This window comes from Aplysia californica, unplaced genomic scaffold (genome assembly GCF_000002075.1).
Source record: "Aplysia californica isolate F4 #8 unplaced genomic scaffold, AplCal3.0 scaffold00156, whole genome shotgun sequence".
Classification (NCBI taxonomy): domain Eukaryota; kingdom Metazoa; phylum Mollusca; class Gastropoda; order Aplysiida; family Aplysiidae; genus Aplysia; species Aplysia californica.
Window position 1 is genome coordinate 412,303 of NW_004797426.1, and position 18,378 is coordinate 430,680.

At 39.7% G+C, this 18,378-nt stretch overlaps 3 protein-coding genes across 3 annotated transcripts in view; 2 read left to right on the top strand and 1 right to left on the bottom strand.

Annotated features, from left to right (window-relative positions):
• LOC101862942 overlaps nt 1-454 on the top strand; it is a 2,492-nt gene extending 2,038 nt beyond the window's left edge. Inside the window, exon 2 of the mRNA XM_035969568.1 lies at nt 1-454. Within this exon, the coding sequence (XP_035825461.1) occupies nt 1-259 (259 nt within the window). The 3' untranslated portion in view covers nt 260-454.
• A 5,033-nt stretch (nt 455-5,487) lies between these two features.
• Nucleotides 5,488-11,949, bottom strand: LOC101848201 (protein YIPF6). The gene is made up of 7 exons (XM_005097536.3): nt 11,852-11,949; nt 10,748-10,846; nt 9,915-9,993; nt 9,144-9,186; nt 7,369-7,506; nt 6,747-6,907; nt 5,488-5,789 (listed from the first exon to the last, which is right to left on the bottom strand). The coding sequence occupies exons 1-7, from the start codon at nt 11,885-11,887 to the stop codon at nt 5,671-5,673; spliced, it is 675 nt and encodes a 224-aa protein (XP_005097593.1). The 5' UTR covers nt 11,888-11,949; the 3' UTR covers nt 5,488-5,670.
• A 49-nt stretch (nt 11,950-11,998) lies between these two features.
• LOC101863182 (coiled-coil domain-containing protein 134) lies at nt 11,999-17,857 on the top strand. Its single transcript, XM_005097518.3, has 6 exons — nt 11,999-12,355; nt 12,924-13,045; nt 14,133-14,217; nt 15,062-15,240; nt 16,063-16,134; nt 17,244-17,857. The coding sequence occupies exons 1-6, from the start codon at nt 12,148-12,150 to the stop codon at nt 17,331-17,333; spliced, it is 756 nt and encodes a 251-aa protein (XP_005097575.1). The 5' UTR covers nt 11,999-12,147; the 3' UTR covers nt 17,334-17,857.
• The last annotated feature ends 521 nt before the right edge of the window (nt 17,858-18,378 follow it).

Here is an 18,378-nt window from a genome sequence, read left to right on the forward strand (position 1 = left end):
GGACATCCGGCGACACCTGGTGTCCGGTCAGCTCATCCATCAGCGCACCGACATCCGGCCGGCCGTCATCCTGGGCCTGAGGAAAGGGCGGGTAGTCCGCGCCGCTGGGGCGGTGGAGGCCGGGCTGTTGGGACGTTACGAGGTCAGAGAGGTGAGGGGAGGGCAGGTCAAGGTCAAGCCTCAGTGGAAGGCCAAGGTCAGGGGGAGACGAGCGGGGGCAACCTGCAGGAGCAGGGACCCGCGGAGCAAGAGGAAATAGACCTCTACTTGAAGTAAGAAATACTCGTCGTATTGATTCAAGCGCCGTGTTCACCTGAATTGGCATGTCCAGTAACCTACCGTCATCTTTCTCTTTCTAACATTCAGAAACATCAGGTTTTTGAGGTGCAGAAATATTGATTTATTGAAATTTGGAGTAAACGACATGTGTAATAATAAATGAATACCAAAGGAATCATTTTCAATTGTCATTTAGTGATAATATTATTATATTATAGTCACTGTACATGTATCTTTGTGTGTGTGAGTGTGCGTGCGTGCATGTGTGTGTGTGTGCGTGCGTGCATGTGTGTGTGTGTGTGAGTGTGTGTGTGTGTTGGAGTGAGGGGCAAATTGTATGTATGTGTGTATGTGTGTATGTGTGTCTCTGTATGTGTGTTTATGTTTGTGTGAGTGTGTGTGTGAGAGAGAGAGAGAGATAGAGTTTGGTTGTTGGAGGGGGGGGGGGGGGGTTTGCAAAAATACCCTGTGCCTGCTTCTCTGGTAGGAAAAAAAGTTCAACTTGAGTTCAAGGCCTTGTTAAACACAGAACATGAAAATCTTATGGTGAGGTAAATTGTAACCTCACCAAAAATTGCATGAGATATAAAAGAACGAGGAATCTAGAAGAAATCAATTCAGAAAGGAACAAACATCAAACAGGCAACCCCTCCTCCCAACCCCCCCCCCCAACCCAAATAAATAGGAAACTTAAATTAAAATAAATTTATGAGGTAAGATACAGGATAATTTACAAAGTCAACATCCTTCTAAGACAAGGTTAAAGAAGCTTTTAAATTACTGGGGATTCAAGTAAGGGCCATCTGCACCACAGTCCAGTATGGTATCAACTGAGCTAACATTAATTAAACACTAGACTAACGCTACTGCACTCAACAAAACAGGAGGAAAAATGAGAACAACAATATAAATGAAAGTTGTAGGAATTAAATTAATTTATTCAACCTTTTTTTAGAATATTCCCTCAATATAAACAAATCGGACGTCTTGCATCGTGGACCACCTAGACAGCATCAGTAATCAGTAACAGTACCACCATACCACACACCAGGCGTAAACACCCACACAAATCCTTCAGTCATCATCAAACATTCTGAAAAAGTGGCCATTTTTTTCCTATACCCATTTCACCCGCTCAGAGTAAGAAGACAGTCACGGGCCTACTGTCTGTCTATACATACATGTTGCTGTTGCACATGTCTGTCATATCCAGGCCAGTCCATATTTTCATGTTGTCCATCCATGTTGTTCTTTGTCTTTCCCTGGCTCTTCTGCTCCACATCCTTCCTTCAAGCACCTCTTTCACAATGGTTTTGTGTTGTTTTTTTAAGTGGCCATAGTATTGTATTTTCCTAAATGTTATTTTATTTAGCGGGGCTCGTCTCCCGTCATACACCATTTTGAAAAGTGACCTATGACAGTCTTACACTACTGAGCAGTCGATTTATGTTCATAGCTACTTTCGACTTGCCGAATAAATGATGACTGAAGGATTTGTCAGATCACTCAATCAAACAGCTTGTACGATAACACAATCATATTCATATATATATATAAGCCAGTCATCACATGGACAGAAAACAAGTGCAAAATCTCTATCATACATATGTATTTACATACAAACTAGTAATACCAGTACATTTTTATCGTAAATGCTCATTACAATTACAGATTTAAAAGTGAAAGAGAAACCCACTCAGAAAATATCCACAGGGAGGGGATGTAGAAAAAACGTAACCCTTTAACCCTATCCGTGCGTCGTGTTTTGCTATCGTATCCATACACCGTGGGGAACTCTGTGCCACCACTTTCCAAAGAGGAAATTTACTCGTTAATCCAATCCATATGCTTTGCATAGCAGTCTGTCAAAATGATTTTTGAGAAATACTGAAAGTTTCAAAGACATCTTCGTACTAGAAGTATTCTAAAATGTGAAGAATACAACCCTGGGGGTACAAAATGACCCAAGGGTGTACAAATAGGGTTAATTAAGCTCTGGTTCCCTGAGCCTACAGCGGAAACCCAGAGAGACAAATAAATACATTTTAGCAAAAGTAAGAAGCCCGGAATGAGACGTGCGTTTCTTTCCATCGGCTTAACATGATTGAGAAAAGCAGGAAAGTTGATATCATGTAGGAATGTGGAGACAGCACAAATGGAAACAGACCAATAAAAGAATGTTCGCACCTGCAGAACAGTAACTTGTAACTGAGTAAGAGACGAAGCCAAATAAGAGAGGGTGAATGATCCACGAAAGTTCTCATTATGACAAGACGTTAGTGCACAGGTAAAAAAAAAAAGGTTTTAGTTTTCGTCTTAGTAAAAGTTTTACGGCACTTGCAACAAAAATTGGTCATATAAATGCTGAAGATTAGAGGGGTTACTAGAAGTAACATACAAAGAAAAGAAGGAGAGATAAGAATTATTGATGTTGGATAAGAAAGAAGGAGCGAAGTACACCACAGCACCTGCCAACCACCCATTTTATCATAGGCATGATGTAAGTGCAAAGGTCAAGATAAAAACAGTTACCCACCATTACAAGACAAGAACTCAAGAACATACTACATCTCTCGACATTCCACTGTTGTAAAAGAAAAAAGAACAGCAGCCAAAAATTAAGGAAAAAAAACAAAAATTTTTTTTTGCTATAGAAGAAGAGCAACTCAACTGCTAGAGCAAAGGAAAAACAGCAAAACTTCATGACATTCCAGGAAATGTAGGCCTCATGTTGTCACACAAGTTTATAGTAACAAACGCTCACACAGATCCAGCAGAGAGGAATGACTCAAACTGTAAACCAATTGGTCGCAAAGAGGTCAGTGTTGTTAATATTGTGAATACCTACAGTCTCATCCCATTGCCTGACCCTGTATAGCAGTATCATCACCTCATCAAACATACAGACTTCCATCACGAAGTGTACGAAAAGTAGTGTGAGAAACAGTGTATTGTAACGCCTCTAGCAACACTGTAAGGTTATTTCCAAGAGGCTGAACCTCTGAATTCAGTATCCATCTCCGACATTCACACGCACACACACACTCCCATTATATACGTCCTGTGTGTGTGTGTGTGGGTGTTTGTGTTTGTGTGTGGGTGGGTGGGTGTTTGTGCGTGTCTGTGTCTGTGTGAGTGAGTGTGTGTGAGAGTAAGATAATGAGCTAAATGAGAAATTTTGTGTAGAGTCCTTTTCCTCAAGGACCCAACATTGAACCGAGCCGAACTTCCTGTACCTGAACTTGCAACCTCATGATGATTCCGAGTCCGGTACCCTCACCACAAGACTACCAATGACATATCCATGCACTGTGAAGAATCTCAAAAGTTCAAATCAACAAAGTAATGAAAAATGACAAAAAACACAATATCTCAGAAGTTGAAAGCCCACAAAAAACCCTTAGAAAAAACAATCCTATCAGTTGTATTCTTGTCCGTGGCAACAAAAAACACACAACACAGAAAATCTCATTACACAGGCTTTCATCTCGTACAACATGAGTAACTTACATTAAAATGAAACACAAAGCACTAGGAATAATATGTAAAGCTTTTGAAAATAAAAAATAAAATTCTCATTACATAACACTCATGCATGAGTGTGCAATATATGTCTGACACTTCCTCTTCCACTCTCTCATTATACATTTGAATTTACAACTAACTGGTTACTGCCCACCCCCCAAAAAACAAAAAAAACACAAAAAACCCCCCCCCCCCCCCCGCAAAAACCCCTAAAACAAAACCCTCCCCCGAATATAAAAAAAAAAAATCAGTTGCCACTCAACAGTGCAATAACACTGATGCCACTTGCACAAATGTGTGTGTACATATGATACATACACATTATCGTACATAATAAACACACACTCATTTGTACATGAATCACATAGGCCTACACAACCATAAACAAAACATAATGTGTTAAATTGCTCATATATCATGTACATAATCTTGAACATATACACAGGTGTCTGTGCAGACACCTACATAAATACGAGCCAGATAAATAAATTAATATCCCGTCAAAGACGGTTGCAGTACACTTCTGCCGAACAGGCAGACGTGTGCTGCAGCCGGATTTGACACTATACGGGGAAAGGATTCCCGTCCAGGACCAAGCTCGTTTCCTCGGCGTCATTTTCGACAAAAAAACTTACATTCATACCACACATCAAAGACCTTCGTGTGAGGTGCCAGAAAGCGTTAAACGCTTTGAAAATTCTATCAAATCCGGAGTGGGGCGGGGACTCAAAACACCTTCTCCACTTGTACATCTCCCTTGTCCGGTCCAGGCTTGACTACGGCTGTCAAGTCTACGGATCGGCAAAACCACACGTCTTAAAAATACTAGATCCAATACAAAACCAAGGACTCCGCCTCGCTCTGGGGGCTTTCGCACTTCTCCGGTGGAGAGCCTCCAGGCCGAGGCCAACATACCACCACTCTCACTCAGACGCACACAACTCTCACTACAATACGCAGTTAAACAGAGCTCAACACCGGAAAATCCAGCGCACAACAGCATTTTTCAAACAAATCCAGAAACCAGAAACAGATTCCAAAACAACGAAAAACTCATCAAACCTTTCGGCCTCAGAATCCTCGAGGACCTCAAAAACTTACACTTTTCCAAACAAGACATCCAACAAATTCTTTTCCCCGACCTCCCTCCGTGGCACCTCACCAAGGCAAAAGTAGATTTACAGCTGACCACACACAACAAAGAAAGCACAAACACCAAAACTTTTCAAGCAGAATACAAAAAACTAATAGATAAATACCCCGGTGCGGAGCTCATCTTCACGGATGGCTCCAAAAAAGACAATGAAGTGGGCGCCGCAGCCCTATCTCCCAACAATACACACCAGAGGAGACTCCATCCTGAAGCCTCCATTTTCACTGCGGAGGCCACTGCCATTGACATGGCACTGGACTCTGTAGAAAATTCCCCTAACAAATCTTTCCTTATCCTTTCTGACTCTCTGTCTTGCATCACCTCACTCACAAACTACACACTCCTACACCCAAAAATAGTTAGGCTACAACAGAAAATCCATACACTATCCGAAACAGGAAAAAACATCATGTTCGCATGGATACCCAGCCATGTGGGCATCCGAGGAAACGAGCAGGTAGACGACCTGGCGAAGAAAGCTTCATCCCTTCCATTCACACAAACACACATGGACCTGCAAACAAAGTTCCAACAAACACACACACACACACACACATGAACCATTCAAAACATATCTATGCACACATACACCCTAACACACATCCACCCACTCGGATATCCTAAGCACACACCAAAAAATGCACCAATACACTCCCACACTAAGATACAATATATCTACTCCACCCACACACACACACATTCCCGCACAGGTCCTACGAGTGCGTGTGTGAGATAATGAGCCAGCTGATGACGAAGTAGAACATGAACAGTGGGTACATGGCCAGGAGTTTCCTGCCCACCGGCTGACTTTCTGACAGGAAGGCCGTGGATGCTGAGGACGTAAATTGTTAAAATTAAAGAAAGACAACCTCATACCACGAACTTTTAATTAAACAAGATTTTCCTGAAGGGGACAGTTAGATAATAGTCTTGCCTACACAAAATCATCGAGGGTCTTGACATCCTGAATTGCAAATACAGCATAACACGGATAGCTTGAATTCGTCAGGACCGGCCTCGGTAGTTCGAGGGATCCGTAGTCTGAGGGACATCTTACAAAGATAAAGAATTTTTTTAAAAATGGGACCGCAGGCACAGTTCGACGGATGTGTGATTTCGAGTCTTCTGCGTTCGACCTATCCGTGTTATACTGGAAAAGCAACCAACAAGCCATTTCTAACTACCAAGAATGAGAGAGGGGTTAGTAGAGAGAAAAGAGGAAGTATAAAGTGGCGACGCCGAACCATTAGACGGTCTACAATGATAATGCGGTCTACCGTAAGTCACGCCTGAATGACCAGTCTACCTGATGGTCTACCGTGGTAATACTCTTTACCATGAGGCTTGTACATGGTAATCTAAAACTATCACTCCCACACAGTGATGCACTATTTTCAAGAAATCCAAGGAGGCCAGCTATAATTTTCCTGTATAATATGTTATGAGGAAATCTGGGATTGTGGGCAGTAGTGAGTGTGAGGCAACAACGGTCGATCTAGGGGCACAGGGGCGTTCATGTAGCTGTAGTCTTTGGTTGATCTAGGCGGGAATGAATTCAACAAAGCATTCTTTTTCTTAAAGTGCCGAGACTGAACTAGACCTTGACCATGACCATCATGATATACCATCACTTTCTTTGTTCAGATGCCCTAAGAAAAAAAAAATGGTATCATCTTAATATTTACTGGTCTGCCATCTAATCATTCGAAGTATTTTGTATTACAAATACTTCATCGTTCGGCGGCTAGCAAAATTCCCCGAGTATTCTACAAAATCGGTGTCAACTTACCGAATGTAGACCATCCAAATCCCAGGATGACAAACAGGAATCTGACGATGAAGACAGCCACCGAGTCGACGCTGACCGCCAGCAGGATGCGACAGATGACCAGGGCAATGGCCAGTGGAGACACACAGTAGCCCAACACACAGATGCTCTGGAAGAAAGATCTGGAAGAAAAAAGCAAAATTATTGCACAAGTTTCAAAACCCTTGAAAAGCAAGCATTTGAATTAGGTAAGGAGTTTACTAATTAGTGCACCAAAAATTGTATCATTTGTATTGATGGGAAATTCAACTCATTCAATTACAACTAGACAGGATAAGAAAACGTGTGAATTGAATTCGCAACTTTTACGAGCAATGGCAAAAGGCCTCACTGTAAGAGAGAGAGAAAAAAGAAAAAGGGGAGGAGAGCGAGGGAGAGAGGAAGAGAGGGAGTGGGAAAGAGAGAGAAAGAGAGAGATAGAGAGAAAGAGATAGATAGATATCTATATAGAGAGACAAAAAGAAAGAGAAAGAGAGACAGAAATAGAGAGAGAGAGAGAGAGAGAGAGAGAGAGAGAGAGAGAGAGAGAAAGAGAGAGAGAGACAAAGAGAGAAACAGACAGAAGAGAGAACAAAAAGCTCACATGTTCCCCCCCAGCAGCTTGATGTTGAGCGTGACGACAGCGGCGCCCATCCAGTAGATGACAAACACTTCGGCAAACTGCGGCCCCCCGTCGTTGTTCTTCATCTCATCCACTTCCTCTGCGGATCCTTGGAGCATTCTGGTACACAAATGAAGGACACAAAGATCATACGAATCATAGATAGGGTTATCAAACAAATGTACAAGAGGCAACATTTTCAGGCTAAGGCTACACTACCTAAGACATCAATTTATTGGTGGGTAAATAGTTTAGCATACACACAGCAAATGTGCTCATATTGAATAGAATTTCAGGTCCTGAATGTATAAAAATACATTTAAAAAAACAAAAAAACAAAAAAAAAACAAGTACATTGCGAAATTCAAACACAACAAAAAGATTTCCCGCGTTATATTGATTTTTCTCCCCTGGTGGTTTCATCTTAAATCAAATGCCAGTGAAACAAAAAAACAGATTTCTTAACCCAAATGGGTGCTTTACTTTTGACATCAGTACTTCTGGCATAACTTAACTCACTTCAGACGGGTCACACAACAGTTGCGTGACCCCCGCCGCGACGCTCGCGACGGGTCTCACAAGCCCTGCGTGACCAACTTTGGAATTTTTTTTTCGCTCTACAAATCACGCACGGATCGCGAGACCCGCCTCGTACCCTTGTTTGGCCAAGCCTGAGCTACTTAGACTTCGTTTCGTATCTCTGGGGCCGGTAGTTTTTAAGTTATTGAAGGTGAAGGACAGTGACCCCAACTGGAGTTGAACAGACCGGAACTCGCGCTTTGTTTTTTTCTATACAGCTGATAGTAATCCGACAGTCGCGTCGTAGTAACGGTCGAAGAAGTCGCATGAACAAGAATCACATAATTTCGCCGTTTTCTATACTTCTGTACGTTTTACTAGTTCTAGTGTCTCAGAATATGATGTGTCTAATAGTTAGGATCCTGGATATGTACCCGAACACGCCCGAGTCGTAGTTCTAGGGCTAGATCTAGTACTAGTACCGGTGTTGTTTTTCGTGCAACGAAATCACGTCGTGCTGTACATCTGTCTCATGTAATTCAGTGTATGGGTCTGAATCAATGCACAGACCAGCTTTTATATTTTCACCAAACACTCGCACATGTATGCAAATCAAACCAGAACACTTTGAACTTTTATTTTTGTTGTTGCAGTGAATTTCATTCTACTTGTCACGTCCCTGGAAATTTTTCGGAAAATCATTTTCATGCCAATTTTAAAAAAATCATACAAATTAAAGTATTAGACTTAGACAACTTTAGTTTTTTGTATTAGATTAAGCTTGAATGTTACTTTACTGTGTCAAAAAATGATTACAATAGGGTGATTCTGAGAGTTGTGGTGATTTATTGAAATACCCCCAAAAACGCCAGTCTTCAATGCTTGTGACTGGTGAAAGGGCCCAGTCGCAAGTGAGTTAATAGATAGATCTAGCATCTCTTCAGAAATACTTTGAGAGCTCCATAAACAAAAATACTGCACAAATCAAAATTGCTCAAATTAAACCATAACAACGAAAAAATAATTTTAGTAGAGGTTTTACGGCGCTCGCAACTGCATAAGGTCATATGAGCGCCAGAAGATTAGAGGCGTTATAAGAGAGTAACAAACGTAAAAAAGAAGAAGGGGAGATAAGGACGATAGATGTTTGATAGGAAAGGAGGAGCAAAACACACCAGAACACCCGCTAACCACCCATGAACAAATTGAAAGAGAGGAAAAAACCCCCCCCAACTCACATGGCCAGGAAAGTGCAGAGTACGAGAGGTCCCCAGAGATCCCCTGAGGAAAATACAGGACAAAGTTTGGCACAGTCCAACAGAGACAGCTTTCTGTACCAACATTACTCAAACCCTTTTAGATTCGGCTCATTTTAAAACTAAATAAGAAATAAACTGCCAAAGCAAATTTTAAAAAATATATTATATATATCAAGCATTTTTACACTGTAATTAGAATGTTCATAAATTATTATACCCATTATTGTAGACGTACCATGATTTTCTGCTTTGTGTTGCCATATCCTTTTGCAAAAAAGTTAAAAATGAAGCAAAAATCTTCAACAAATAGTATATCAGAATATAGATCCAACTTATAATGAATGCCTCAAATTTTAGAAAGAAAACGTACTGAATTTCATCATCATTATCATCATCACTGTCATCATCACTGTCATCATTGCCTTTCTTACCCTGCTCCAGGGTATAGAGGCCACAAACAAACACTTTCCACCTTTCTCTAACCTGGGCTCTTGGTGTTATTCCAAGTACTGAATTTACAAACAATAATTTAAAGAAACCCCCCCCCCAAAAAAACAACAACCCATTCTTAAAGTACACACTGAAAATGTTGCAATTTCCTAAATCATAGTGAAAGTGCTAGCATGAGAGCAGTTAGAAGAACAATGTTTAAGAACTATCAACAAGAGCCAAATATTTTGACCGATGTAATGATGTAATGGCAGAGACATGCAATCTGAGGGAACAAAATGGTATGATTATGATCCTTACATTCTTTCAGCAGGACTGAGCTTTTCTTGGGGATCAAAACGTGCCAAAACTTGTTCCCCACAGCCCTCAAGTCTCTCAACTGAAACAGAAATTTTAAATTTAATAAAAAATATCACATATGAAGGACCTTCTTACACAGAAATTGGTAATAAGGAATGGGAAACAATAGTAAAGCTCTAGAAAACAAAGAATGTGTTTCATAGAAGGGTTTCATAGCAAAATGCACTACATTACATACATATTGAAAATAAAACCCCTCCAAACACACATGTCACATTAGAGCTAAAGCAGGTGATTGTTCACTTACTATCATAATACAATAGATTTGATTCAGTATCAAACACTAGGTAATAAGAAAGGATGAAATTTGGTGAAACACAAAAAACCAACAAGCCAGCATCTGAACAACAAAAATTTATCTTAGAAATCTTATCTCTATACTTGTTCAGAAATGTTATCTCTATACTTGTTCAGAAATGTTATCTCTATACTTGTTCAGAAATGTTATCTCTATACTTGTTCAGAAATGTTATCTCTATACTTGTTCAGAAATGTTATCTCTATTAATTAAGCCATTTCAATCTGCAACTGTCTGTATGACAGAACACTGGATAGTGCCACATGAGCTCAGTTACAAAAAAAAAACAGACTGAGGAATGTTCTTGTAACACTTTACTTTACTGATTCAGCGGCCATTTGGGTTCCAGCCCTTCGGTCTGTCGATATGGCAAAGAATTTACAGGTTTTAATCAGCTCTGCTTCGTCGCTGTATAGAGCATTTCCGATGTCTGGGGAGGCAGGTAGGTAGGTGTTCTTGTAACACTAACACTTACAATGGTGATTCTGACAGGTTCATCTAGGGTAGAGAGTTCATCGTCTGACTTGGCAGCGCCGGGCACGTCAATGTCTCCCTCAAGAGGGACATCAACCACCTGAGAATTCAAAATTGATTCTTCATATATATATTAGTTTTAGTTTTAGTAACAGTTTTACAGCACTTGCAACACAATCAGGTAAGTGCTGAAGATTAAAGGTGTTTATGAGAGAGTAACAAACATAAAAAAGGAGGAGAGAAAGGACGATTGACATAAGTCTTATATATAGCTTCACAAAACTGGCTCCTATGAAACAGTTCTCACAACCTAACATGACACGTGCCAGATATATCAAACCTACTCTATAGTCTATAAATTTCTATGGAGTTAGGCCAGGACCACTTCTCCCGAAGAGAGCCTAGCAGGGATATAGTTACACGTTTTGCAGCATGCCGGAGGCCTTATTTCATTTTCAATACAAGTTCAAACCCCCTTTCCCCACTCTCACCCAACAAATGCAAAAGAACCACCATAATTGAAAGTATAAAAAGTTTTTAGGGAAATAAAAATAAAATAAGGTAGCCTAAACAACGACTCGCGTGTAGAGTGAAATCAGGTGAATGAAACATAATAATATTATAATAGAGCATAGATGATACAGCAGCTCAGCAGAGCGATGGTATTCACCGGCATTGTAGTCTAATTGTGAGCCTTGCCATCCTTATTGAGGTTGATGAAGGATTCTGAACTGTCAAGTTTTGACATCTCACTTTTCTTTTAATAATTTTAAAGATACAAAATACAATACTAGATCTAGATCTAGATTCTACAACTAGATCTACAATACTAGAATCTGGATCTAGATCTATAACAATGTTTACTTTAAGCCTAAGCAGGCTACTTTTACTTTTTAAGTTTATTTATTTTTTGTGTACTGTTGTACTGTGTGTAGTGTAGGCTCGTCTGGACTTTTATTTTGCGATTATATTACATTCAAAGTCAAAGGAGAACACTTCTCTAAAGTTTCAGAATATTCCTTGAAAACGACCATTTAATCTTTGCTGATCTGACAGGAACAAAACTCAAACCATTCTTGGAAAAAGAGCATGGTGAAAAGTTTACCTCGTCATGGAAATCAACTGTGCCCACGTCAGCCATGTTGTTGATACGACAACATCAGTCAGCGATTGCTTCCCCTGTCAGAAACGAGCAGCACAAATTTGTGTAAAAATCCGCAAACCCTTCCACTGTTTTTCGTGCAGCTATCATAGCTCCTCGGTGAAAAAATAAGCACCGGAAATTCTGGGTGGGAGGACCGAAATACAAAGGCGTGTCTCTCGGGGCTATCATATTTCTGTCGTCATCACTTGGGGGTTCGATCCGTGAGAATACCAGGGATCAGGCAGATATCAACAAGCATGTACTTTCACATCATTCTGGCGGCTGCTTTTCTTTTTGTTGTGTCAGGAGAAGCAGACATACCCGCTGACATGCACAGTAGTACTGCTGCAGGGGGAGAAACAGAAAGCGAAAGTAGCGGCCTTGATTCCGAAAAGAGTGAAGAATCTGTCCCTTCGACGGGTGAAGCAAGCGGTTCTCAAGTGAACCTATCTCCGTTTGAAAAGTGTATCCTTGTGTATTTTAAGACGATCTTAATATTTTTAACTCGAGCTTTAATAGCAAAAGTAATTTACTGTTTGTTTGATAAAATCAGCTTGAGGGCTAATTGATTAATAATTCGATCCTTACTGATTAATTGTTGCTTAGTTATTATGACTGTTGCCCTTACAGTGAGTGATAACTTAAGTAAAGGGAAATTGTTTATTTTGTGAAGAAGGAACACATGTAACAGTTGTACTGCACTTACTTCCTTTTCAAACTCCACTTTTTTTCTGTTTTATATTATGCTTTTTCTGTGTAACAATATATTCAATACAAAATATGCAGAAATCTGAAATGGTCCCCTTCAAAATCATCACGGAGGAAGAACCCTTTGTATGGACTCTACCTAGACTCTAGTACTCAGGTCTTAAAACTACATATTTTTATGCTACAGTGTATTCTACTCCCTTAGCCCTAACGATAGGAAGGCCCTCCATCACCTTGTTGCTAAAATTATTAACGGGCTTTGTCTTTGTCTTAGAGTATGATCATGTTTCAATTTTTTTTCTTTTAAATCCTTAACTCTTCAAAGATAAACGTCTGTTTAATGAACACAGGTCGAGACAGCTGGAAGCTGTGAAATCCATTCTTAATTTTGGAGATGAAAAGCAGAGATATGAACTTATTAATGTGATGTTGAAACAACTCTTCAAGGTAAAACAAAATTGATTTAATACCGTCGAACCTTCTCGAACAGCCACACCTGTATTAGACAAACTCCTGTACGAAGACGACTTCCTATCCCCCCCCCCCCCTTTCATTTTCTTTTATATTACAGTGACGCTGCTGTGTAAAATTGTCATTTACCCCCACTGGACCCCCTTACAAAGATTATACGAGGGGAATTGTTTGAGACGGCCACCCATTGTTGAGGAGAACAGAGGCTGTCTTAAACAATTCCAACTGTATCTTGTAGGAGGGATCCAGGCTTTACTTCAGCAACAAGTGTCTTTTTGAGAACCATCGTCACATTTCACAATTGGACAATATCGACTGTATTTTGTTTTATTCGAACATGGTTTTAAAAGCCACTGTATACAGAACTTGAGTTTGTTCTCCTTGTTGGGTGTGTGTATTGTTCTAATGGTGTTTGCATGGGTGCTGAAGATAGTAAATGAGGTTTCAAATGTACTTGTCTTTTTCATAAAACTGAACTTACTTACCTTGAATCTATTTAGGACTGAGAGTTCTTGCACAGACAAATATTCTAACAAAAATTGTAGTTGCCGTACCTCTAGAATGCCTTCCATCATGTGCAGAAGTGTGTGTTTTCCTTTGCAGAAAGACAATTTTCTCCGTTTGTTATGTTGATGTCAAAGAAAAGTCTTTTTTATTGGACCTCCTAATGAGTGAACGTTCCAGTCAGCACCAGTTGTTGGATGCTTTTTTGAAGTTTAAAGGAAAATGAGAAATTGATGCTATAAAATTATTTGTTTCTCCCATGATATTTATTGGAGTAGTTGCAAGGCTCTTACTCTCTATGAGATCATGTAAAGAGTAGTGTGAAAATTCTTCTTTTCTGAAAAAATATTTTCTGTGATTCCGTGATATTGTTTTGTCTTGTCATTTTTCTGATTAAGATTTATTTGAGGAAGTTTTTAAAAGGACTATCTCTAATTTTAAAAATGTTTGAAATTGTTAAGTCAATGAGATTGTTATTGTCTTTCACAATTTCCAAATTGAGTTAATGATTTTGATATGAACGTGTATAAAAAAATAAATACGCTTAACTCTTTTTCAGACAATCGAGCAGGCTAAGGTAAATCTGACAATGTCTGGATTTCTGCCGGGAGATCCTTTCCCCGAGAATGACACCGTCAGGGATTGTAAGTTGTGTCAGATCACTTTGATAATAATGTATAATGTATTATAGAATGGCTACTACTTAATCCCTGTGTCATTCCCCTTCCCCCCCCCCCAACAGTTACAAAAAGATCCACTGTCTACTGACAGGAAGTACACCCTCTCTAAGATTGTTGTATTGTTTACATCGATGGCAAGGGACCCTCTGAAGTAGGTAGGAAAAGTGGCCAGATGCATAAAAATCAGTTGCACTGCAGGTTGAAAAACCAACAGTTATTTAAAGTTGAGATTTAGCAGTGGAAAGCAAGAGGAAGAAGACTAATTTACAATCTTATTTTATTAACTTCATTTTGGTATTTGGTTTCAGCTCTGTGTTTGTCCGGTGGGTACCATTGCGCGACGCCAGCGCTTTCTTGTTGAATGTCCATTTTTAATAACAGTGAAAATAGTTCATAACAAAGAGTGAGCTTTAGAAAACGAAACGTTTTCACTGTAAAAAAATGGAGATACGACAAGAAAGCACTGAGGTCATGATTGGTAGGTCCTACTTTTTTTCTTTTCCTCTTTTGTTTCTGCCTATCTGTCTTACCTCTTCCTTGTACTATATATGACAGTTATTGTGTTGATGTATTTCTCTTTACTCCAGTGGGTGGTTGGCGGGTGCTCTGGTGTGGTTTCTCCTTCTTTCCTATCAAACGTCTATCGTCCTTATCTCCCCTTCTTCTTTTTTATGTTTGTTACTCTCTTGAAACACCTCTAATCTTCTGGCGCTCATATGACCTTATACAGTTGCGAGCGTCGAAAAACCTCAACTAATCTTTACTCCAACTCAAAACTGAACTAACTGTGTTTGCCCCCCCCCCCCAGATGTGTCGAAAGTGTTGGAGAACACGGCCATGTTTGGCGACATGGTTCTCCGCCTGCCCGACCTGGTTCACGACCTCTACGACCGACAGCGGGAGTGGCAACTGCTGCTAGCCTGGAGCTACGGCTTCTGCACGCAGTCCGGCGCCTTCGAGGGACCCAATGAGCAGCTGCTGCATTTGGTGAGTACCCCGTTTGTATTTGTTTGTAGACCCACCAAATACCTGATAAAATTGGAGGAGCTCTGTAGGTGGTTGGCGGGTGCTCTGGTGTGGTTTGCTCCTTCTTTCCTATCAAACAACTATCGTCTTTATCTCTCCTCCTTCTTTTTTGTGTTTGTTACTCTCTTGTAACACCTCTAATCTTTGGCACTTATATGACGTTATTTTGTTGCAAGTGCCGTAAAACTCTTACTAAAACTTAACTAAAATATCGGAGCTCTCTTATGTTTTTTTTACCATTGAAGAGCTCTGATAAGATTTTTGTACAATCTGAATTTTTTTCTTGAATTCGGCTTCTGTCAGGTCATATGTGAGGTATATATATGCTGTCTAGTATATGGGTGGTGAACATGCACATAGAGAGTAGATGTTCAAATTCCAAATTTTTTCTTTCATGTATATTTTTAAAATTTAAAACATGTAAATTGGCCTACATTGTTCTTATCAAAAATATTTCTGCTTCCTGCTGGGGAAAGAAAGTGGAGATGAAAGCTGATGACAGATTATGTTTAGCTGTCAGGTTTTGAACCTGGGATCTATTGAATGAGAAGTGAAGACCTTACCTCTTGATCACGAGAGCCCCCGAAGCGGCCCTCATTTCATCATGCAACGCGATACTTCTTTTGATTTCTGACGTCCAGTGGTTGGGTGACTGGGGATGAGGGCTCTTGAACTTCCCTGTCAAGCTTTGTGATTTTCAGAACGGAGAACTTGGTCAGAACGGAGAACTTGTTTCTAATCTGAGACATGATTTTTCAAGTTTTTGTTTTTTTGTCTCTACAGATGGCTCAGGAAGTGGGCATTATAGCAATGGATCCAAATTATGTGAACCCCTTTAAAGCTGCAAATCAAAAGGTAAAGTGAAAATGTGTCTCACTGCCAAATAAATTGTATGCATAAAAAAAAAATTGTTTTCTCTTGTTTATTTAGAGTGGGGGTGTGATATGTTTGCAACTCTGATCTCTGGTAATTTTTGTAAAAACTGAAAATGTGTTGTGTGTCTTTTATGCAGGAAGCCTGTCAATTTTTCCATGACAGTTGAACGTAATATAGATGTTACTTTATATATATGTATTTACCGTTTTACCAATTGTTGGCATTTTACATAATATATTTATCATACTTTTATTGATATTTAAAAAAACATTTTTGTCTTTGACCTCTGTTGCAAAGGAACTGGATTTGAATCCTTATAAGGCCTTTTCCGCCATACTGTTGTTCTTTTTAGTTTCTTTTCCCAAGCTCCTGATGTTTTTTATTCAGAGATAGGAACTGGACAAGTTCTTTGATCTTTCCTGTGAGATGACCTGTATTGTGATGCCTTGTTTAAGGTTATTTAACACAAACAAACAAACAAACAAACAAACAAACAAACAAACAAAAGAACAGGTTGATTGCCGATGTTGGTTTTATGGAGATAAGTCTTCACTCCCTATTACTTTACTCACTGAATGTAAAAACGTCTTTGTCTGTAAAACTTTGTCTGTCTTTCTGCTGTCCTTAACTCTATATGTTCCCCTGTCATGCACCCTCATCAAAAGTGGCACATCAAAGACTCAACGGCAGTGACATGTCTCTTTTTAATCATTTCGAAATGCTTTTGATAACCCTTGAGGCATTTTTATATTATAATCATCCTAATGGATCAATTTCTTTTTATATATATCGTCAGCAAGCTGTTAAAATGTTCTATCCCTGAAAGCAAAATTTTATAGGAGAGAGAAAAAAATTGTTTAATTCTTTTTACATTTATAATTACGTTATGTACTTTTTCGTACTCTTTTTAACTTAAAGAATGTGAATTTTGACAAAATATTTCTTGAACACACGCAGAAATACCACAAATGAAGAAATTGCAATGAGAAAAAAATAAAAATTTTATGGGCGGCTTGGTATAGTTTAAAAAATTGTGAAATCCCATCTATAGAAATGTTTGTGAATGTCTGTTTGCTTTTTATTTGCAGAAGAAACGATATGAGGAGCCGGCCAAACCTGCGAAGAAAAAGCAGAAGAAAATAAGACGAGGCCCAAGGTTGAGCCACTCAGAGTTGTAGCCGAGTGATGGGGGGGGCGACGAAGTGTTGAGATGGATGTTTTCCTGTGCTTTTGTCGACTGTGCGACTGTTTGTGTGTTTTACTTACTGCATGTGAAATCTTGGGGGGGAAAAGTAGTGGACCATGTTTTTCATATGAAAAAGTTTTCCACACGTTGATCCCAGCACGTCTGAACTGCACCTGTCTCAAATGTTTTGAAGTATACTATATTCTATATCATATATGTAATATATGCGCTCCCTTGTTACGTAAAGCCAAATTCCTGTTCAGTTATTATTGCATCCTTGATTTTTAGCTTACTGAAGATTGTACATATATATATTTGTTCTTTGAGTGTTGCTGAATTATTTTCGGAGAGTTCATGAAAGATAACGGTTAACTGATATAATATGTGTACGTGAGTTGTATTGAGTTTCTTTTCATCTGATTGTTGACGATTTTATAGTGCTTTTCCCCATAGTTCTTTCTTATATGTATGTATATATACAGGTGGGCCATTTGCTTGTGGTCACATTATTAATTATCGATGGCTTTGTTGATTGATTATTACTTCCTTGTGGCGGGATGTACTGACTAAGCTATGAGTGAGCCATACTTGTTTTTCCTTCTGTTGTGTAAATTTCTCTGTGCCCTCCTGCCTTTTTTTTCTTTTTTTTTCTTTCTTTTTGGTGGCGTCGGTAGCCTAGTGGTTAGGCTACCGGACTCGTAATCGTGAGATAGCGGGTTCGGGGGTTCGAGCCTCAGCTCGGTCCGACGTTGTGTCCTTGGGAATGGCACTTTACACGAACTTCCCACATGGCTCGGTCCCATCGGAGACGGACGTTAAATTAGGAGGTCCCCGCCTTTTAAATAACCTAATAGTCTTGATAGGGGCGTTAAACTCATACCATTTTTTTCCTGCCCTTTTCCCAGCCTGTGAGATGGTTGTTTCCCCCTGGGGCAGTGCCACTGACTGTAGTGTCTTTAGGCCATTCCCAAAGAGGGGACATTTCTCTTTCAAGCTCAGTAGAGTTGTACTAAATGGGCTGATTTTCATGTCACGCT